The following is a 24,308-nucleotide window of genomic DNA, read 5'->3' on the forward strand; positions in this document are numbered from 1 at the left end:
AGTGTAATATCGGAATAATTCATATATAATATTGTATTTACAGTGTCGTTTGAATGTTGTATCGAAGGGGACGGCCGGCCGTTTCTCCATACAAACGTAGTTCGCAACTAGTAACTAAAAATCAAAAAAAAATAATTAAACGCTGTGGCTGATATATAACAAACTGTGTCAAAATATTTCAAATAATGTTAATATCCGGAGAGGAAAATGACAACTGCGTTTGTATGAAAAGGCGATTTCGCGCGGGTCCTCCATTTTCGTCTTAACGCGATTGGACACCGAAGATGTTAGGTTGAAGCTCCAAGCAGAATTGCAATACACTCAGCGAAATAGTAAATGCAAGCTTTTCGTTTATTTTTACGATATCGCTTCTCGAGTTCTCACAGGGAAACTGATGGTTGTTGTATGTTTTCATATCTCATGCTCTAAAAGTGGGTCGTTGTTGTTCTAAAAAGTGCGCAGAAAGTGATACGTTTCTGCTAAAGTAGTGTACTCCTCTGCGTCCCTGTCCCACGAGCAACTAGGTGGAAACAAAATTGAAAAAGAGAATTGTTAAAATAAATTATTTAATATTGTCTTCGGTTACCGCGATAGTTACTCATGAAATAAAACTATGAAAACGGATTATATCGCGTATATTGAATTTAAAATAAATTATTCTTGATTTCTTTTGTTGAATTGTACTTACTCGATTTCATAAGGCGGGAACCAAAAGGAATGTATTTATTACAATAGTTATATGTTATACAAGGGTGCAAAGTTGTATTTTACCCGCGAGTGTTTTAACACACGAGAAGTAAAATACATTTGCACCCGTGTGTAACACAAAACTTTTCCCCTCACTATAGCGAGGAAAGTGCAACATCCACTGGCGTTAGATCATCTTCATCAACTGGAATCACTCATTTTTTTACGATACTATAACAAAAAACTGGAAATTCTGTACTTTTACGTGAGAAGTTTTTAAGTAAAATTTTTGTTGACAATGTTGACATTTCTGACGTATGAAATGTCAATGATGCGTTTTGAAATTGCATCGACTTAACTTGTGCGTTCAGAATTATATTTAACATAATTATTAAAAAACAAACGTTTATTTTGGAATTTTAAGGTTTATGACTTAAAATCATTAAATAAAGCTAAATCTGGTATTTTTTATTAGATTCTCAAAACCATTTATTTAATGATAATTAATATCGAACGAACCATTATTATGAGCGTTTTACGTTTTGTTTCTGTCAAGCTACTTAAACACGCTCTATCCAAGGTCAAATTACTTTCCCCACTAGGTGATAAAATGCGTTTTTCCCCGCTTGTTTTAAAGGATAAAAGGGCTTTCCGAGCTAGTGAGGGGAAACAATATTTTTTTAAACCTTATACAGCCACAGTTAAACGTTTGTACGATATTAAATGAGTTTTTAAAGTTATTTAGCATTATATTCATGAAAATAAAATAAAATATAAGATAGAAATTGCTTATTTCATTCATTAAATTGTAATTAAATATTTAAAACATTTTAAATACTTTTATTATGTTGGCTAAATAACTAGGATGCCATTGACTATTAGGAGTTTTAGAACGAAAAAGAAAAAAATTAAAAAGTAAGAGGCAATCCCGCTGATTTTGATACTATAATGAACAAATCATTTTAAAATTACTGCAGTTTGTTAAAATTTGTGTTTTCTGAAATATTTCAATCAAAATGTTTTTCGCTAGGGGTTTCGATTGTAAGTAAAAAAATTAAACCTTTTTCCGTTAGGAAAAAATGATTATTAAGTACTTTAATTGATGATTTGAAAATTGCCTTGTCTTGTTTGGTTTCCTCGCATTCGATATGAAAAGTAGAGTGTTTAACTCGGGTGAAAGGCACCATTTCCGTCTCGAACAATTACTACCTCGACAGAAATGGGTGCCTTTCAACTTTCAACCATTGGTTAACAATCTACTATTCTTTTTATGTTAAGAGTATAATTTAACTCAAAATCTTTAAAAATATATAAAATTGACAAAAGTTGAAAAAATAATAATATTATTTAAAATGCATGTTTTGAAGTTATTAAAAATTTTCTGTTTAATTGTTTTGGTCGTATGAGGAATAATTCCGTTTGTTTCACAGGAGGTTTATTCAGTATTATTGCGTTTCTAAATGAGGTTGACTAGTAAACAGTGAGTGACTAACTACCAAATTGTGAGCGTTTAATTTGTAAAGTTTTGTATTGTGTACTTATTTTGCAGAAGTAACTTTAGCGCCTAAGTCTTACATAACGAATATGTGGATAGGTTGTAACAAATTCTGACAATGTTACTTAATTCAACTCCTTATAAAAAGGATCCTTTGTCCTCTTGTAGCTCTAGAGATGATACACACGGGTTTACGACTCTTTCGAACATGTTCGCTACTTTCTTGAAGAGCCTTCCCCCGATCAAATGTTGGCGAATCAAAACTCGGGCTTTTTTGTTTTTACCAGGTCGACAGTCATAAGCCCTGTGCTAAAACATGGTGCCGTCAGAGTATCGTGCCCTAATGTCATAGCCGTAGTATTCAGATACCGACAATGATTTAAAATAGTACTGGTATGACTGTACAAAGTAGGCACAGAAGTTCGTAGTAACATCGTAAACTAGCTAGTTGCTCCTTGTTTAATAGGTGTTTATCTTTTCCTTGTCATTGTGACGTAGTGGTCTTCCTCTAATTACTGTTGCACCATTGCGTGACCCTCCGCATTATACTTACCTACCGTAATCAATAGTATGCCAATAAAATTAATTGTATACAGTAGCGGCAAAAACCCTATCGTATACCTGTTTTCTTGTGGGCATTCATTCGAAAATTCGTGAAATTAGACTTTATGTCATGTAAACAATGATTGTATCATCATCACGATCATATATTTATATACTTCCGTCCCACTGCACGTGGCAACATATGCAGCAACGTTAGCACAATGCTGATTGGGGACTTCACACACACCAATTAATGTATGTTATAAATATTGAATTTCTTATTTGAAAACATTAAAAAGCGAATCTTACCAACAATAAAACCTAGATGGATCCATTTTCCACCCTCGTTAGCCTCTGGTTTGAAAATTAAATCGAATCATTACTTTACAATTTAATGCCCACCGGGCTACCGCGAAAACTCGGGCAAACTAATTATTTTACAAATGTACCCTAGTTTGATCGATTGTCCTTTTCAATGCGTCCGTATATTGTAAATTTCATCGAAATCGCTTGAGCCGTTTTTGAGAAATTACCAAAACAAATATGCAAATGTATCTGAAAAAATATGATAGATTATTTTCCGCTACTGTATACCTAGAACGAAGACCTTACGCGTAGTGAGTGAATTATTAACTTATTATTAAGACAGTCCAAAGCCATACGATTGTTAAATATTCAACATAAAATATTCTTGAAATAAAACTATGAAAACGGATTATATCGCGTATATTGAATTTATAATTCATCCCGACGTTTCGAACTCTTTACAGCGTTCGTGGTCAACGGGTGACTCACCCGTTGACCACGAACGCTGTAAAGAGTTCGAAACGTCGGGATGAATTATAAATTCAATATACGCGATATAATCCGTTTTCATAGTTTTATTTCATGAGTAACTATCGCGGTAACCGAAGACAATATTATAAAATATTCTTTTGCCACACGTTTTAAGTCTACTGCAACACCAACGTTTGGGTGAATTAGACTAAGTGAGTTGAAATATGAAACAAATTTTGTTGATTGATATTCGATTGTGCGGATATCTAACGCTACCCTGAGGTGTTATTCCCATTGCTTGCCTACCAAGTCATTGACGAATCGATTGCTCAACTCGACTAGTAGTGCACTTTTCGACTTCCTGGGTGTAGTTGTTCCTGATCTCCAGGTCACAATTATGTTGGTTCACCTGAGCGGTTGCTCAGCTCGACTCCATTCTGTAAGGAACAACAATAAACGGTCTGGCTTTTGTTGATCGTTCCATCGACTAAACAATGATAGATCCTGTCAAAATTTTAATTAGGTGATGATAAAATTGAGTAAGCAAATGTTGAGAACACAGGTGCAGATTCGCTAGATTTTAACTATAAATAAGTCTTAAAATAGCCACCATAACAGAACCACTGTTGTGAAAATACGACAAACGAACACTGCCAAAAACTAATTAGTAGGACTCAAAATGTAGGAATGTCATAGAACTTCTACTGACCTAGCAACGAGTTTCGTATGATTAAGGCCAGAATATTTGCAATTCTTTATGAACTATATGAACCACGAGCCGTCAAAAATCGGTATACTTAGGTTGGTTGGTTGTTTTCGTTGAATGTATGAGAATATTTTTTGTTCCTCTTGCTCATTTATTGTGTCATTCCACGCAGTATGTTTTAACACCTACAGCTAGAGATTTGTGAAAAACGATTATTGTTCGACACGAAATTATCGCGAAATTATCGTGACGTCACGGCCGGGCGAGGCCCATTACATTGTCCTTTTATCTCGACGTCGCTCGCCTGTTGTTAAACACGCGCGGATATTTTGGGCGCCGTTTTAATTAAAATTTACTTTCATAGTTCGTCTTAATTTAGTGGTTACTTGGTGACAGATATATTTATATGTATCTTCGTTAATTTTTCTAGTCTAAAAATGGGTATCTCTTTTATCCCAAATTTATGGAAAATGTAAATAGGAAAATGTATCTTTACTAACTAATGTGACTACCGAGTCTTGTTATTATAATTACATACTTAGGTATGTTTAAACTACGTATGTTGATTTCCTTTTGGGAAACCCCCCCAGTACTTTTTTACAAAGTACGTCACCTTTTTTAATATTTCTTCCTTAGTTTTTACCATGCACCTATATTTATGTACGTACTTAATTTATTATGTTAGGTTATACAGTTATTAAACATAGGAATATAACTTAAGATTTAATAGAATCAGATGTTAGCTCAAGGTTCCTTTTAGCTGCGATTGGGGGGGACCTAGATTTCGTAACAAGTAGAATCCATCCACTACTCGTATCAAACTGCAAACTGCGAAGTTCCACTAAAGATACGGAAGAAATTATTATTCGGGACTTCGACACTTTCTGAAACTAGTTTCTGCGCCTGAAAACGCCTTTCGTCAGACTGGAGTACAGGGGAGAGGAGCCTAAAGCGGGTAGATGCTATTTTATTTATTGCGAAATTATGCATTTGTGCATAATATGCAATAACGTGAACGCTATATAGAAGTTCTGAACGGGTACCAGTCATAGTATATAACTAGATACAAAAAAGCGGAGTGTTACGGTCGGTCACGCGCATGTGACACCTCATTTATCACTCAGTTGCGGGCATCCATGGGCTACGGAGACTGCTTACCATGAGGCGGGCCGTATGCTTGTTAGCCACCGACGTAGTATAAAAAAAAGAAATTGATAAATTTGTTAAAACTACGAAAGGAATGTGTCATAGGATAATTCAAAAACTATATCATAATGTATGGGATACCGCCGTTTAGCCAAAATATTTTTCGCCAAATTTCACTTCCCAACAAACTTATGGCATCAGTTTCATTTCCCAAATGAAATTTTAGCAAGTTTTTTACTTCGCAACCATTTCATTTCCAAACCCCATACTTGCGAAATGAAAATGACGTACTAGGTTGGGTTAGGTTAGGTTGGATTTAGCCTTCTGAGGAGACAGGGGTAGAAGGCTCTAGCCCCCCCCCCCCCCCCCCCCAGAGAAGGGCCCGCTGCATGTGGTAGTGGCGGGCGGCGCCGGCGTGGTCACGGTTGCGTACTTAAGAGAACCCGTGGCTACGCCCCATTGGCGGCGCGCAGGCATACCGTTGGTTTTTTAGTGGGTAGTGGCGCCTTTTCCCGAGTCCCACATAACCCGCACTTTCTTCCCCGAGGGTGTGGGTATGCATAAAGCATTTTTCCAACGGAAAAAAAAAGGTTAGGTTGGATTATGAAAATTTGCGAAATGAAATTTTGCCAAATGATAAATTGCGTAAAATAGTTTGGGAAGTAATACTTTGGGAAACGATTTTTGGCAATACATTAGTAAACCATAATGTATATATGATATTTTGGTACTATTTATTTAACTCCAATAGACTGTGACAGTTCGGGCGTTGTTCTTTACATTTTTGATTTTATTATTGTTTAAGTAAAAAAAAAAACGTACACTGGGGCAAAGCTGATATGCTTTGATACAATAATTCTATACTTAGTGCCAGTTGCACATCCGCACTTGACAGACTAATCAACGTCAACCGGCGCGCCGCGGCGGTTTACTATGAAACTTTCCATACAATGAAATTTAGCGAACTCTTTAACGATCACAAACAGTTGGTGCAACCGACCCATAGTTACTTATTTTTTTCATACCAAGTACATAATATATTATCGAATGATGAAAAAAATGTGAATGTTTATATAAATACGCTTAATTTGCTAAAAGCTGATAAAATAGGTCTAAGTTTATTATTTGAATAAACCGCTTTATGCTAGGGGGTAGGGCAAAACGGGTTTTTGTGGATTATTAAAGAATTATTAAGTACAAAATGATACAGTATTTTTATCTTATATTGAAGTTCGATAATTCTTCTGTCGAATGGAATTAAATTAGTTTGTAAAATGAAAAAAAGACAAGGATATAAAAAGGTATACACATGTTTTTAAATTTACACCGGTCTTGGAGAATCATTCTTATCATAAAGTACAATTTCTTTTAAAGAAGTAGGGCAGCAGTTTAATTTGAAGTAGCAATAAATATACACAAGTTAGGCTTAGATGCCTTAGATTATTAATGCGCTTGGTTTGTTCAAAATTGAGTAATACGTAATGTCTAGTTTGACTACTTAGTATTTTTCGCTACAGTAGCGGCAAATGAGGTGAAGCCTTATCGCACAGAAACGCGTAAAACAATTGATATATGCAATTGGCGAAGAGGTTTGCGGTGATAAAAATAAAATGAGGGCCGTAGCTAGCGTGCGAGCAGTGACGTCAGCAAATTATGTGGGCTTGCCACTTGTAACATCGGTCACTTTAGCTAACTCGTATATCAATGCTTGTGTTATTTCAGAAGCTACCTTAACTTACAGATATTAGAATCAAATCTGGCTGTTGCGGTGAACTTTTGGAGGTTGTAGTACGTTGTACGTTAGGATTATTGCCAGCCTGTACGCCAACTGGAAGTGATTAGGGATTTTATTGCAATGGCAACCATGCCCTTGGGATTATTATACTTCAGAGAATTTAAACGCTTTTACGGTTAACTTTTACGCTTCAAACAGCTAAATATGAATCTGGATATTTGTAGTATCGGCAAAACTTCGATCCCTGCATTATTATTTTTTATTGTATCTGCTATGATGTATTGGATTTAGATTGTCTTTAACGAGTTTGAGAAACCAATATCAATAAATATAACCAACATTTAATGAGATCTTGTACCGGATCAATATTGCTTCATCAAATTGGTTATACATATGAGCAAAAAGTAATTACGTTCAGTTGCATTAACGGCATAAAATGTATTTATATGCGATACTTTAAAATATTCAAGGAACATACCTGTGCCAGTTTGCTTTTTTATTGCCAATTTGTGAGAGCAACAGACAGTTTTAACGAAGCGTATTTGAACGTAAATTGTTTATGTAACAGAAATAATTATTTGTTTATTAAAACGTTTGAGCGATGAACATAAGTAGGTTTTTAGTTCCGAATACGTTTACGTATGTCTGCAGTTAACGTTTTGTACAAGTCAGTAGTATTCGTATGGGTATTTACTCGTATTACTTTATAGTCTGTAGTTTATTGGGACATAAAATGTCAATTAAACAAATAAACAACAATTTAGAGTGAATAAGCTAACTAATCAATAAAACTAAATGAAATATGAAATTAAATTAAATATATTTATTAATAACAATTGTTACATGTCGAGGTAGGAACAATAATATTGAGTGTTCAATAGTGTATAAATATTAATAATTACAATTATTTTATCGGCTAAAATAGCTAACAAATAAAATTAATATAATTACAATTATTCGCATTATATGTCAATTCTCTTCTTGTTTATTCAAAATATATATCTTAATATGTCACAACATATATTTCTTATTATTTTAGTTTAGTAGTTCCACTATACATTTATATCCTTTATAAGTAGGTAGTTAGACTAGTTAATAAAAAATATACTTTTTATTTTAATCTTTCTCGTAATGTAATTCGCGATCTTATGTTAATACTTTGTATGTAACTACATGTAAGTATTATAAAACTTAAAATAAACTTATAAATAAAAAGATGAAAGATGATGATGAAAGATGGTCGTTATCATGTTTTAAGGTGCCCAGAAAACTGGCAGCGGATACCTCTTTGGATGGCCACTGGCCACTGGCCAGGCTTACAGGCCAATTCGAACAATGAGATACCATATCTACTAGTTCTAGAAACGATATGGATCAGATATGTCAGTGTCAAAAATGACGTTTCTTTAAACAAACTTCGTTTCTAGAAATAGTAGATGTCGTATCTCATTGTTCGAATTGGCCTGTCAGTCTCTGGTCGAAGTAGCTGCCAGCCCTCTGGTCACCAGGGGCATCTACTTACAAGGCGCTCGGAAATGTCTTTGAATAGAGTAGCATAATCAGATAATCACCACACACATCTAGCAAATTAGGCACGTGCGTTAATAGTCTAAGAGCTAGCACTATGAAATAGTATACCACTAGTATACAATTTATAGGGCTATCAAATTTCTTTAGAGCAGCCGATGTATGTACAGTAACGTCTAAAATTATCGATACGAACAAAGTCCCAAAAATATGTATACACGACCTTATTACTTTAAGAAAAAATTAAATTATTCTATGAAAATATTTTCATTTGTGTTATTTCAAGTAGACACACCTACTATTTAAACTATAACCCGAAATAAATGTCATATACGCCACATTCAGGAACTTGTCATATACTTGGAAATTTCGACCCATGCCACCGTGACCAGATGGCCGAGTCGTTCAGCCTCCTGTCCGATAAACAGAGAGGACGCTGGTTCGATTCCAGCTCTGTACATTAGAGGCTTTAGTAATTTTTTCCTTCGTATATGACATTTATTTCGGTTTACACGACCTTATTGCCCATGTATTAAGGTGTATACATATTTTTGACACTTTGTTGTCCGTATCTATATTTTTAGACGTGACCATACTTACGTGACTTAGGTGTGTGTGTAGGTGTGGATAAGTTTGTGTCGTATGTGAGTTATCGATTCCTCTTTATGGTTCACAGGCTAGGCTATTATTTCTTTCAATTTATTTTACAAGCTCTTTGCTGACCTGGGGCTCATTTCTCGAACGGTATTAGTCTAATAATATTAGTGTGTTGCCATGGTAACCCATACGATTTGACAGTGCGTGCACTAATAATATTAGTCTAATATCATTCGAGAAATGGGCCCCAGGTACTTTAAAATGCTGTCAGGCGTCCTGATTAAACAATAAATATAGCATAGAAGATATACAGAAGAGGGGTTTTGGATTCTCTGTTAATTGTAAACCTTTTCCTATAGCAAGCTCATCGTCTATTATCATTTACGCGTTAGGTATTTAGTTTAATTTAATCAAGGCGCGTCACGCTTTGTGTAACTTGATGTCCTATTTAGGAGTCCTTATCTAATTGACAGGATGTTTTAAGTAGTGGGTTAGTATATTTGGATATTTTATCTATATTTTGCTTGTACCTAAGTATGATAAAAGTACGTACTATGTTCTAATTTTGTGACTAACTAAACGTGTACAGTCACCTGCAAACTTCGAAGGCCGCAAAAACGCTCTTATGCCTCTATAAATAAGATCGTGTCAGATATTTTTGCGGCCTTCGTTGTGTAACATATTATTGCAAGTGACTGTACTTAGGTAGATAAGTTTTGTTATCATTCAGCAGAGAGACAGAGAGAGCATTTTGAATTGAATTGCATGTAGATATTGTACAATTGCCGTTGGATATATCGAAGCGTGCAAGTACTCAGAAATATCTCAACACGACTCTTGTTAGGCGTTACGGAGTATGCTTAAATATTGAAGCGCACTCACACTGTAGTGCATATATTTTTGGCGACTTAGACAAATACAATATTGAGTTAAAATTAATGTTTAGTGGGGATGACATTATACAGTGTGTGAATCCAATACGGGAAATAAATTACATCGGCTATATAATTTATCCGTGTAATCATCAAAAATTAAATAGATATCATATACAAAAGAAAAAGTGAACAAGTCTACCGGTGCCGAGACGGGAATCGAACCCGCGTCTTCAGCTTACGCGGCTAACGTCCTGACCACTAGACCACCCAGCCACGGGGGTACCCATTTCAAATTCTCTGGTGTATGCTATCTTTGAAAGGCTAGGCGCCTTTGACCAACTCTAAACAAAAAAATATATATAAATGGATATTTATTTGATTTGTTCCCTAGTTCGTGTAATCATTAATTAGGTTGTTTCGTTAAGTTACACTTAATTATGACCCCGTAATAATTTTTTATAAATTTACCGAGCAGCAATGTAGGTACTGCACATTACGAGACATACATATCTAACATGACATGATACTGGCTTTTTATAGTACCTAACTACCATCAAGCGTTGACAGTTACTTTAAAAAGCTCGTATCTCGTAACTTGTTTGTTGCTTTAAGAGTCCCCGGCAAGCTCGGCCGAATTGCACCTTTCCATACAAACGTAGTTCCGCTCTCATTTTAAAACTACGTGGTGGATTGTAATGAAACTTTGCACATGCAACGACATGAGGTATATCTAGGTCTGAAATTAGTTTATATAGCTCCAGTTTATAAAACAAACGAAATAGAGCAAAAGCAAGTTTAGTATGAAAAACTTAAATTCGCTGTATTTTTTTAACTATGGTAGTTGAAGCTACATAAACTAAGCTACTTAAACATAACGTGCTATAACACGCATTATAGCAGACACAGATATACCTTATCCTATTGTAAGTACAACGTTTCAAAGAAATGTAGCTAGTTTGTATGGGAGACCCTTTAGTTAGGACAAAAATTTGACAGTTCCGAAACTTCCGAACAACTGACTGGCCGATATCGTCCGGCGGACTGATAGTCAGTGGGCCCCTTTACATTGCGGTCCGAATTATTTTGTATGATCAAAATTTTCAATTTTCATTGTATTTCTAAGCAAAATTTATCTCAACATACTTCTTAGGTCCTATGCTAAATAACCACCGTATAAATATTCGCCCGTATAATATATGTAGTGATGGTGCCGTACGTATACATATATTTTTTTTTCTTACATTGTAAATCTATTTTTGAATTTGTTTTATTTCATGGTGCACTAAAATATATTTACTTTTTAATTTATCTCATGTGTTTACATGAAAGTTATATTATACTTATGTTTGTTCATTGAGAGTGTTTACCTACTTCAGTATAATAAATTAATTATTGCTACGTTTAGGTTAATATGAAGGATCTCATAATGGTATTCCTATATCCACAAGTAAGTACCACACAACTAAAATCAGATATAACCTACAAGTGAAATATTGGGGACCAATTTGCTGACAATAATAAGAGTTAGAGATTATATTTAGTTTACCTGATTTATTTAACTGTCCGTTTTTTGACTGTAGTGCCATAATGTGGTAGCTCCGACATATGCAATAGCAAACATTCCCAAGCTTCGTTTTGTTCGAATTTTCCTTTGCTCTGTACTCGTATCTCCAACTGCAGGCGGTATAATGTTTTATTGCGTTTGTTTCATAATGTTTCATTATTATGAATAGGCACATTTGATATGAGTATTATTGTTCATTGTTACAGAGTTCATTCATTCCTATGCACCTTATTTAGGCGAACCATTTGTGACGGGCCTTTGTTTATATTTTCATTAGCCCGTTTATTTCCAAGGCGCCTTTATCATTATGAATGCTGCGTTATATATATAAGGCCATACTAGTTTTATTGCAAATTTGGGTTGCGAATTTATATTTATCTTGTTTAAATATCAACATTACTACCTACCTCAAGCTCAAGCAGGTAAAAAGATAAAAGGTAATGTGCCGCAGTGAAATTTATTCAAATAATTTATTTATTTGTGTCCTTGGGAACGATAAAAGTTTTGGTTTTCCTTAGTACTATTTTAATTTATGATTATTAAACGACGGGATATGAATTGTTAAAAAATGAATTCCAAAATGATTAGTTAAGTACATGTAATTCTCATTCTCCCTCGATATTATCAACGCAATTTTCCAATTAAATTAAAATGGAGATCAACTTTTACACAATTATTATTGTATAGTTTATTGATACTAAATTATATTTTCTAGAATAATTTATGACCAAAATATACCTTGTCTTATTTGTACGGTATAAAGTTAAACGCCTGCCGACTATGAACGGCAAATAGCTTTGGCGGTGTGCGTGCTGCGAGCTAGTCAGGCGCTTCGCGCACGCAAAGGTCGAGATCGCCGATTAATCGCAATACATGCTTACCCTCCAAGCCTTATTGCCTCTCCGCCTTCCCCTGGCGACTCAGCACAATAACTTATCGTAAGCTACGTAGCCTCCTTCAAGGTCATGGCCTTACCTTACGGTTTTCCTGTGACGGCATATTAAACATGACGTTTACTTATCAATACATAGGTATTTGTGTCCATCAATCGACGATGGATAAGCTATTTCCGTGATTGATGTTGATGTGCCTTTGTTTTACATGCTTTCACTTGTATCAATAATATTCTCAAGGGCCGACCTACGTATCCTAAAAGTATTGGATTTGTCTTTTTTTTGTCTTTAAATTATGATACCTATTGCATAAATTTATGTTGTATAAAATGTACGTAGGTACTACCCAATTTATGTATTCGTAGCACTCTACGACTCAGGCTACTTTATTCCTGTATAACGTAGGTAGCCCCCACTCCGCTTTCTTTAAACTAAACAGTTAACTTTATTGTAGTATATTAATGTAGTTTTACTAGGTACATTAAATTGACTGGGGTTGGTTAAACTTTTAAATAATCAAAGCGATATTATGTCAATCCTAGGCCTAATAATCCCTGTCTGCTAGAATGCTTAATTTTTTAAACACAATAAAAAGAATCAACTTGTGGACACGGCAGTTTTAAAGTTTATTATTTTATTGAGAATATAAAGCATATTGTATTTAATTTAGTAGAATCGCTGTAATAATGGTGTCACTATGTGATGCAGGTGACATATATTTTTCTTTCGAAACGAGGTCAAATTGCAAACTTTTATATTACTTGCTTGAAACTGTAAAATTGCGTTGATAGGTATTTAGGTCTCATTACTTGGGCCATAATTGTGTGGTAAAGGAATAAGATACCTACCTAAACCTATACCTACTATCCAATTTTGTTAAATGCTCATTAGGACTCGAACACGTTCAAAGCGCCTATTTTGTAACAAAATGTCCGAAAAACCGGAACGTGCAGTCCCCGATTTACAAAGGACATAACTGTTTGCTCTTCCCAATTGGCACACGCCATTGTATAAGCAGAATAATGTTAGGTACACTACACTACATAAACAACACCCACCTTCTGTATTAATAAAGATAAACGTTCGGCTATGAGTCCAACATGTCAATATTTAAGTTCTTCAAATCAACAGAGGATTAGAAAAATTGGCTCTAATTAAACAACGATTGGCGCACTAATAATGCTGAGAAGATTTCTTTTTACGTAACTAATTAGTAGAAATAAGCTTCGGCGCTAAGAGGTGAAATATACCAGCCTCGAGGGCAGGGTCGCGCAGATTTAGGCAGACAGCCAACAGATGGGACAGTTGTTACGGTCGAATCAAAAAACGTTATTGCCTGAGATGGTTTTCCTTTTCCTTTTCACGCTTCGATTCTTTTTTTTTGTGACCCAAATAACTTTGTAAATTCTACCAGACCAGTTTACTGGTTATCATGACTAATACGCCTTTAAATTTATTATTATAGGAAAAAAAAATACTAAATGTGTGGCATTATGATTTATTATATGTATAAAGAAATTAAATCTACTGCTGTTGTAATTGGTGACTAGGTACTTATATACTACGCATTTTTGCAGAATTATAACACGCATTGTAACAACGTTGTTGATTGTATTATTAATATTCAGCAAGTCATTAAAAGCTTATTATTTTCTAAAATATAAAAATAATCTTCAAGATTAAGAATGAGAGTTTGAACGACGAAGTGAACTTTAGCTGTTGATGTTTATACGAGTTATGTTTACCATTGACCTTTGTTCGCCGATCAGCCTGTACGTTTACATAATAAGATTATAGAGCTTAATAGTGTCCCTTCGAGGTGAGAATCGTTTTAACGATTATTTCGCATTTAACGCTGAGCCGTAAGCGGATAAAGCTATGTGGCTTCTCAGAGTCAACAAAGCCGCTCGTTTTTTTTTTTATGAAATAGGAGGCAAACGAGCAGACGGATCACCTGATGGTAAGCGATTACCGCCGCCCATGGACACCCGCAACACCAGAGGGGTTGTAAGTGCGTTGCCGGCCTTTAAGATGGGAGTACGCTCTTTTCTTGAAGGTTTGAAGGTCAATATGAGTATATTGACGGACGACCTGCCCACTACCATTTGAACGAGCTAGTGACTTGAGTTTTTGAGCTACCTCTAAATCCCGAACAAACTAAGCGGACTCGTAAAATTGGTCCGCCGCCCGTGTTCGTAAGTTAAGTTAGGATGACACACCAGCCTTGTGTAATGTGTATATATATATATATATATATGTAGGATGCGTGGATCGGAATGTAAGGACTCAAAGAGTGAGTGAGAAAACGAACTGCAGAATGAACGATGTGTAAATGAGAGAGTGTGATGCTGAGTGTTAGTGCGTGCGAAAGAGATGGCAAAACGCCATCAGCAGATTTAAATGGTAACTTTAAATGGTAACTAGATTAGAGGATTCTTGTTCGGAGCGCTAAGAAAAGACGTGCTGATATGTTAATTTGTTGTTAGCTAATTTCTTTAAATAGTTAAATATATCCAGTAAAATTCGTAGTGAGTTTCTTTCAAAATCCACTTCCTACATATATATATATTTATTTAGTACTATATATTTATGTATGCTAGTACATATTTATTTTATTGTATAATGCTATTGATGTATTTTAGTTATTCGTAGACGTTAATATTGTAGTTTTCCTTTTTAAATATTATTGTACGTTCTGTAAGTTTGTCTATCTATGTAATTCGAATTTTCCACTCGTTTATTTTAAGGTGAGCTGGAAGAGATCCCTTATAGGGATAAGCTCGCCTTTGTACCTAAATTTATATGAATTACATGTTAACTTTTTTTTACAATAAAGTGGGTTACTACTACTACTACTAAATATGTGGATACTATTGTTAAAATTAAAACGTCAAATACGCATACCTTGGTGTTGCTGCTACGCTATTTTGCTGTTCAGTCAAGAAACAAAAGGTACCGGTGCAGGGGATATTTTCCAAGCACTGCAAATTACCTTTTTAATCTTTACTAGGTATAAGCACAACATACACACTGGCTTTTAACAACACGTCTTTGCGAATTAAATGAAACTTTTATCACAATTGGCAGAACGCAGCTTTATAGATAAAAATGCAACTACCTAAAAATGTAATCAATCTAAATGTGAATGAAATAATTTAAGTGCAAATATGCATAATATTGTAGAGTAATGCGTGTAGCAATACTCGCGGTCTTCGCTCATTTCAAGCCATTCATTTGACTTGATTGCATCTCACCGGACATATCAGATGATGATGCTTTCCTGAACGATTTTGGCCACAGCGACTGTTTGCTCCGGAGTAGGCAATTTTTAATTAGCGTTATTGGCGTGTAGCTGATCCGCTCTCTGGTGCGCCCTTAGGTGGCTCACGTACCCTATCTTCTTGCTATTATTATTGCATTTTTGTGCCAAAGCGTTTCAGCCAGTTGTGGTTCGATAAGTGTTTCATGTAAAACAAGACATATTGTTACGCATGTTAAAGATACGACTTTGTTTTACTTACCATACAAAATTACTTAATTTTAGGCAGGTAGTGAAAAAAGAATCCGTTATACGGTGAAGAAATAATCCAAAAAGGAGAAGGAAAAATATCGAAGATAGACGCGGCATGTTAGTTAAAGGAGAGGATACGAGTAAAGGATCGTGATGAGCGGAAGGCACCTGCGCGTGCCCGAGCTGCGCGTGAGCGGAGCGCCGCCGACGGGCGAGGAGCAGCCTGACGAACCGAGCGCGCTGCCGCCGTTCGCGCTCACGCTCGCGAACATTCCCAGGAGGCGGCATTCGTGGATATGCGGGTAAGCGGTTCACAATAATGTACTTATTACTTATGTATTATTCTCACCATGCTCATCAAATCAAAGGCAGAAGCAGGCGTTCTTGTCGCTAAAAAGCGATCTCTTCTGGACTGCCATTTACTATTTGGTGCGATTTATATTCAGTTTCCAATTAAGCAAGATAATAATCAAAATAGAGTTCAACAGACAACTCTCATGGACACTGTCGTATTTGCATCGAGGTAAATCAAACAGAACTTATGGATATACTTCATGAAGCTTGGGCAGAATTGGTAGTGCATGTATTAACGAAATCTCGTACTCGTTACTACGTCAAGAGATGAATTTACCTATGTAGATATTGTATAAAAATGGTGAGTCTTATAAAGTCATGACCTTATTGACCGCAATTCGATTGGACTTTTACTTGGAACGTAGGTTTAGGTTGGAAAATACTGCGAGGAAACCCGAATTGCACTAGCATGGATTCTGATGCGAATATTCGGTTTCAAGCTCACGTGGTCTTTTACATTGTAACTACGTGAAAAACGATACTATAAAACTCGCAGCACGTCAGTTACTCCTAAATATTTGAGCTGCGCAACTGTGCCGAAATATCAGGAACTCTTTAAAACAAATATACATGGTAAATACCCTGTTTTTCACAGTAGTTACTAGGTAGTGCGCGAATATTGTTTGCACGATACCTACCAGATTTAAAAGTTAACCTAAAGCTGCTGTAATCTCATGAACAACTATCTTTACAACTAAAATAGCATGTATAATTAAGATTAGTGCAAGCGATTGTAAGATGTTCTTATTTTATATCACAATAGATACTAAATTTTAGTTAAAGATACAAGTGACTAGTCTCTGATGAACTCTTCTGCACTTAGAACCGCAAACATCAAGCTCAAAGTCTCGCAACAACCGGGAAAATGAAATCCGAACAGTGGAAGCTCAACCGCCGTGAAAACTATCTTTAATTAAAATGATGAATTTAAAGTCCGATTATAATTTATTTTCGCAAAGTAGTTTTAAATGACATATTTTCAACTTTATCTGGACTAATTTATTATAATGGGGTTGGCCGGTCGAAATATTTAGTAGATGGCGCCAGCATAGCTTGCCCTGTCAATCCCTATAATTGTGTCAAATTTTTGTAATGCCCTGGATGCCAGCCCTTTAAGCCAAATCTCATAGAAAAAGGGGCAAGCTATGATGGCGCCATCTCTGCAAACCTTTGACAGTTACCAACCCCATTAAGAAGATTAATGCTTTTGGGTTAAAAACAATATGGAAACGGTAAGGTAGGTAAACAAGTCGATTGCCTTAAATATATTGGAAAACTCGTCGAAATCATTACAGCCGCACTTCAAAGTTCAAACCAATTTACCAGTAGGTTATTTCGAGTTATTGCGCATGGTATAATAGCGTAGTTAGCTATTATATCATGCGCACACTAGTATATGTAGTCTATTTATTAAGTAATTGAGGGCCTACATTTGTCCTTGTTATCAAAAGCTACCTTACTGACTTATATTACATGCTTACAGTCCGTTAAAACGACCTCATATGGCACAAGTAGGTTTACTGCCATGTAATACTTGAGAATATATTAATAAATTAGGTTTTCTATGATGTAAAGTATTTTGTTTTTTATTATGTTACGGTTGTAATACACACCTTGCGCTTGAAACCGCGGGCATAGAGCTCAATTTAACAACCACTCTCGCCCATATTTTCCACGACATGAAGATAGGAGGATAATGCTTTTGCAGTGTATATGTTCAAATAATTTTTTTGACACGTCCCACTGTCTACAACTGGATAATTATGCAAGGTATCGTCAAAGGCTTATATTTATATTGTTCTTTTAATCCTTTTAAATTGATACCTTATAATACTTGTATAATCCATACATACATACTGTGACAGAATTGTAAAGCAAATCCATGTTCATAAACAAAAGCCATAATTTAAAAAATGAAAGCTTTTATCATAAACGAAAAACTGGTCACAGATAGAAATTGCAATTTCAATCAATCTAAATATAATATCGCCAAATATGAAAGACATCATAATACAGAGTTGGCACAGTAAATTATTATTGGACTTATTGGTTTGAAACTGATTGGTTTGAAACTGTTCTCCAATAACGGGTACTTAATAGCGGCTGTCACAAAACACAGTGTCGAACGCATAATAAGTTTCCACACCAGTGACAAATTCGAATGTACCTACTTAATTGAAATAAGACTAAAGTTATGCTTAGCGAGATACCGTATTAAGTTTAGTGTATGTCAAGCTCACAATTGTCATCAGAAATCAGAACCCCTAGTGTAAATTTCATTCGATAGCGTGACGAGCGTTCGCGTTTGCGTTATGTCTATTTTTGTATGGGGTTTTGAACAGCGCGCCAAGCGGGACGTTTTGGAAACTCAAAATCCCATACAAAATGACGTTTAACGCAAACGCGTACGTCACGTCACGCTGTCGAATGAAATTTACACTAAAAATAGGGATACATATCTCTCAGTATCTTGGTTCCCGGCAAATATTCAAAAGCTGCTTGAATTCTAACAATGTGGATTGTATAGACCCATACTTTGAGCTTAACATCGATAAAAAGAAGTATTTCAATATATTCAATAAGGCTCCAAGTGTTTCGCCCCACACCGATTAGCGACGAGGAACCTCTATAATTTAAATATTTATAACTATGTACTTAGAAAAAATAGCGAAATTATTGAAGTAGAGGAGAATGGGGGAATTGGGAACGACGGGTAATTAAAAACAGTGAGATTATAGCACCTACTACTAATTGCACAAAAAAATCGTGTGTATGTTTTAAAAACATAAAGAGGCCTTCATGTGCCTAAGTGACTGTAAAGGGGCCCACTGACTATCAATTCAGTCCGCCGGACGATATCTGCCTGTCAGTTAGAACAAAAATTTGACAGTTCCGAACAACTGACAGGCCGATGTCGTCCGGCGGACTGATAGTCAGTGGGCCCCTTAAGATTCGGAGGCTACGCACATGTGGTCACGATTAATCGAACAAAATATTTTCAACTTGTTATAATTTTTATCATATGTCATGATAGATGTAAGCATGGAGTTTTTGGAGTTGAAAACTCCAAATTTTGTTGTTATCTTTTATATAGTATCTGCTTTCAAAATACTCATTCTGATTGATATTATTCAATTGGGCTAATTAGGAACTAAGGAAACGACAGCGTTCCCAATTACCCTTAGCATTCTCAATGATTCCTGCTACATACTGATTGTAAATCCAATATTTTTTATTTTGTAAATTGATATGTATCCCGTGAGGTAAAAAAAGTTTCAAATGCCAAAGTTCATATTTATACTACACTATTATTTTGTAAATTTCATTATATTTTTGCAAGTCTTTAACAGGGATTGAATGGTTCGTTTTTCCCTGGATTTGTTTCTTTTATGAATTATATTCGGCATTAAAGGGCACTCCGTGACTCTAAGGGGGGGCTTACCTTCGGGCTTCGGATGGAAGCGGTACATATTTTATTGAAAATCCGTGATGTAAATCTTAAGTTCTTCGAATTAATCCTACTTGGTACAACGCGACGTACCATCGGTTGTTCATAATTGTATTTATTTGTACCTACCTAGATTGTTTTCAGCTTAGACTAGCCACCAAGACAATATCAGTTAATATTCATGAGAGGCTCTCATCGTTTGAACAGTGGCCTGTCCTGAACATTAGCACAACAATGGCGGCCACGTGAATGCTCATTCCGAATGACCTCGCCTTTTGTGCCGTGATCTCGGTCTTCGGCTGTTTTTGCCTTCGTTTGGTAGAATGCTTTCACCCGAACGTCTCCGATGACGGGACCATATCTCAATGTTATCGCAGATAACGTGTGCCTTGACCCGGTCAATGAAAATGTCCCAATTTGATTACATAAAGGTTTTTTCGTATTATTTTGGGCTTACATACGTCACTGCCGCTGTGCCAGATAGATTCACGAAAAAACTGGCGAAACAGCCGTGTGATTCTATACTTAGGTATCTATTGCGTCCTATTTTATTTAATCGTAATGTTTGGTAATCCATACTTTAGTACTTTTGCTGCGTCCTAACAATAAGTAAGAATGTCATGTCATGCTGTGTGTAATGTCACATTTCTATTTGAATAGAAATCTCATTACTTAAAAGTAAAAATATTTTTACCGAAAGTTAACCGCATAGTTGTTTAAAAATAAAAATAGTATACCTACATTCAATTTGTTTAAATGTGATCTCATTAAGCCTTAATTACGGAGGCTTAAACACACTCCATATGTCACCGGAAATGTGTTATATGTGCGGTAGTTAAGTTAAATAGGAGAGTAATCCAGGGTTGGGGCTGGTCGTAGGGTGAGAAGGAATACTATATTGTAAACATGAAATGTTTTGGCCTACTCTCGTATAGAGTAGATGCCCAGGAAGCAATGGTGCTAACTGTTTAAATGAATTTGAAATTCTATTTCCAATTTAGGATCACAAACTGAAATAGATATCATCTATTATATCTATTTCAGTTTATAATGTATATATGTATAGTAGTGCGACTACTTTGAAAACACTAATCAAGAATATTTAATAGAATAATTTGATTTGTTCCCAAAGTTATTGTGTCCAATTTAGATTTAGGCATTTATTTAATACTGATAAATCTATTGTGATCCATGATAAGTAAGATAGACTTGAATGTAAGTTATGGGAAGTACGGAATCGTGAAACTACTTTAGTGCCCTACAACATTGCAGTTGTTGAAACACACACCACGGTATTTGCAACAATCTATTACGAGTAGCTTGTATGTTTACATTTCACTGTAGGGAAAAGCTATTCAGTTCTGCCATTCTACTCTATGCTTTTCTTTGCCAAATACAAAGATTAAGTACATATTTCCCTTGCAGAAAACAAAAGAAATGAAAGTCATGTAAAGGGGCCCACTGACTATCAGTCCGCCGGACGATATCGGCCTGTCAGATGGAACTTTTTTTTTTTTCCTATCTGGCCAGATGGAAATATCAAATTTGACAGTTCCGATCAACTGACAGGCCGATATCGTCCGGCGGATACTTTGTCACCGTGTTTCGCCCCACACATAATTATTTCGCTATTTTTTACTTAGAAAATTATTATTGAAGTAGAGGAGAGTGGGGGAATTGGGAACGGCGGGTCATTAAAAACAGTGAGATATATAGTACTACTAATTGCACAAAAAAATCTGTATGTTTAACACAATTATAAAGAGGCCTTCATGTGCCTAAGTGACTATAAACAGAACCCAGGGAATGCTCGATCTGTTCAAATTCAAATACTGAGCTAAGTGATGAAAAAACCGGACAAGTGCGAGTCGGACTCGCCCACCGAAGGTACCGTACTCTTTAGTATTTGTTGTTATAACGGCAACAGAAATACATTATCTGTGAAAATTTCAACTATCTACCTATCACGGTTCATGAGATACAGCCTGGTGGCAGTCAGACGAACAGAGTTAGTAATAGGGTTTTTAACCCTCTGGGTACGCATCCCCAAAAAGTACCTTTGGTAGGTTCCTCGGTCTAAAGTATTCATAGAGTAGTTTCTTTATTTTATTTACAAACTAATACATCACTATCGACTAGGCTCAGGAGGGCGTTAAAATTGCTTCATTACCGCGGTTCTGTTCATTTAGATATTCATTTCTTTCTTGTGAAAGATAAAGGTTAACTTTTTAAAGAAGCCGCGTGTGTTCATATCATACTACTTGCGCAGCGTAAAATATGTGTGGCCCACAACAAGCTAAAGCATTATTTAAATAGCATCGCAGAAGGGATGCCGAGAGCGAATTACCATTTTACACGTGACTGCCTTAGTAGTATAACGTCGCATGCGAACGGACAGAGCATATTGTGTATGCTGATTGTTTATTAAATATAGACTGGGAATCTGGGATAGACGAACGTTTAGGCGAATCAGCGTATCTGTCATAATAATATATATAATAATAATAATAATAACCCCCCTGTGGGACCACCTTGTCGTGGTGGGGGGGCTTACGGGTAGAAGAACTATTATAACTGGTCTACAACACCTTGACCACACCCGTTTTTACGGCTGAACCAATAAAATTAGCACAACATCTAGCTAAAATACTTCCCAAACTAACGGTCCCAACCTTCGATAAAATGGAAGCAGGTAAGAATTGCAGGTACAATTTACGGTCGCTGCCCGGGGGTCGCCGGGGCGCATCTGGAGCCGGTACTGGATGCCTCAGTATGCGAACTGCCGGTGGCGCGGAGTTGAGCAGGCGGGCCCGCGTCAATCAAGATACTACAGCCGGTCATCGGGAGCTGAGCAGGCGGGCTACCGGTGTCGAAGCTACAGCCGATTCGGGCGATGATACAGAATCATTATTCTCTTCCATCCCATCAACTCGCCCCTCTTATATGACTAGATCTAAGTCCACCTTGTCTAGTAGCAACACCGAGGATGTTGTGCAGGATGCCCTCTTACATGAGGATATCGACACTGCACCCACCGAGGTTGAAACTTCTAAGCGTAATAAATGGACATCTGAAATGAACGAGTTCATAATACGCACTTACCTTCATATCACATCACTGGACACTGATAGAAGGAACTATCTGGAGCCGTTGCACGTAAAATTCTTAGAGAAATATCCCAATATGAAGGTCAGCCGGCAGAGAATAGGAGACCAAAAACGCGCAATAGAACGTCTTAAAATGATACCCCAAAGTAGAGTAGACCAAATTCACGCTGAAGTTAAAGAAGATTTACAAAAATTACAAGCTGATATAGAGACACATAATAGCACCCAAACATTATCTGGTACACAAGCAACGAGCATATCCCTAAACACACCTACTCACAATACACAAACCCGCATGAGATGGTCGAACGAACATAATGAAGCAATAATTAGACTTTACTTACAGATAACACGCCTAGAAACCAATAGAACAGCATACCGAAAACCACTCCATGAACAGTTCATTACCAAGTTTCCGATGCTCGCCCATTTGAGTGAACAAAGAATAGCTGACCAAAGAAGAACAATAATATACAACAAATATATTACTGATGACAGGCTAAATGAAATCAGACAAGAAGTAGAGGACGAATTAACAACTGACCGACAAGCAGACAGAGGGAATGACCTTAATAACACCCTGGATACACAACTATTTAATAATGAATTTCTTAACGACAGCCAAAACCTAAATAGTTTTCAAACTAGTACAAACACACATTTAGGTAATACATCCCAACAACAATTCGAGTTAGATAGAAGCTCTGAAATAGAAGAAATATTCTCAGAAGCACTTGGACACTTCTCAGATATAGAACCCACTAACCGACCTTACATTCCCAAGCAAAAACCATCCAAGAAATTATCTAAAATAGTTGCTTATATTAATGACATAATCCTTCCAGAACATATCAATAAAGATACGGATTTTCTTACCCTCCAAACTGTAACTTACTGCGCAGGCTGGACAGCCGCTAAAGCTAACGGAGCAAAACTCCATCTTATACCTCCTGCTTCATCACACCAACCCCGTAGGAAGAAGAAACCAAGTTGGGAACATCGATTAGAAAAGAGAATTAAAGATCTGAGAATTAAAATAGGCAGGTTGACACAATATATTAACGGTAATACAAGCAGGGCTCTTACTATGCAAGTAGAAAGAATTAAACAACAATACGAAGTCCACTCCACGCACGAAGGAATTAATACACAATTAATACAATTTCTGGACACACTTAAACAGAAACTAGCTGTCACCTGCAGTCGCCTTCATAGATACAAAGCATGCACGCTCCGAAAAGAACAAAATATACAATTTATCAATAACGAAAAGCAGTTTTATCGAGAACTTACATCTAATACTAACAATACAAATATACAAAATAATCCCACTTCCTACAATG

At 36.1% G+C, this 24,308-nt stretch overlaps 1 protein-coding gene across 8 annotated transcripts in view; it reads left to right on the plus strand.

Moving 5' to 3' along the window:
- The window catches only part of LOC134743219 (3',5'-cyclic-AMP phosphodiesterase), a 597,682-nt gene that overhangs the window by 246,370 nt on the left and 327,004 nt on the right, over positions 1-24,308 (plus strand). Inside the window, exon 2 of one of the 8 annotated variants that reach the window (XM_063676614.1) lies at positions 16,090-16,358. The exons of the other annotated variants lie outside the window; for them this stretch is intronic. Coding sequence (XP_063532684.1) covers positions 16,210-16,358 — 149 coding nt within the window. The 5' untranslated portion in view covers positions 16,090-16,209. The remainder of the gene's footprint in view (positions 1-16,089; positions 16,359-24,308) is intronic. 8 annotated transcript variants of the gene reach the window in all.

The sequence above is a fragment of the Cydia strobilella genome, chromosome 7 (assembly GCF_947568885.1).
Source record: "Cydia strobilella chromosome 7, ilCydStro3.1, whole genome shotgun sequence".
NCBI lineage: Eukaryota > Metazoa > Arthropoda > Insecta > Lepidoptera > Tortricidae > Cydia > Cydia strobilella.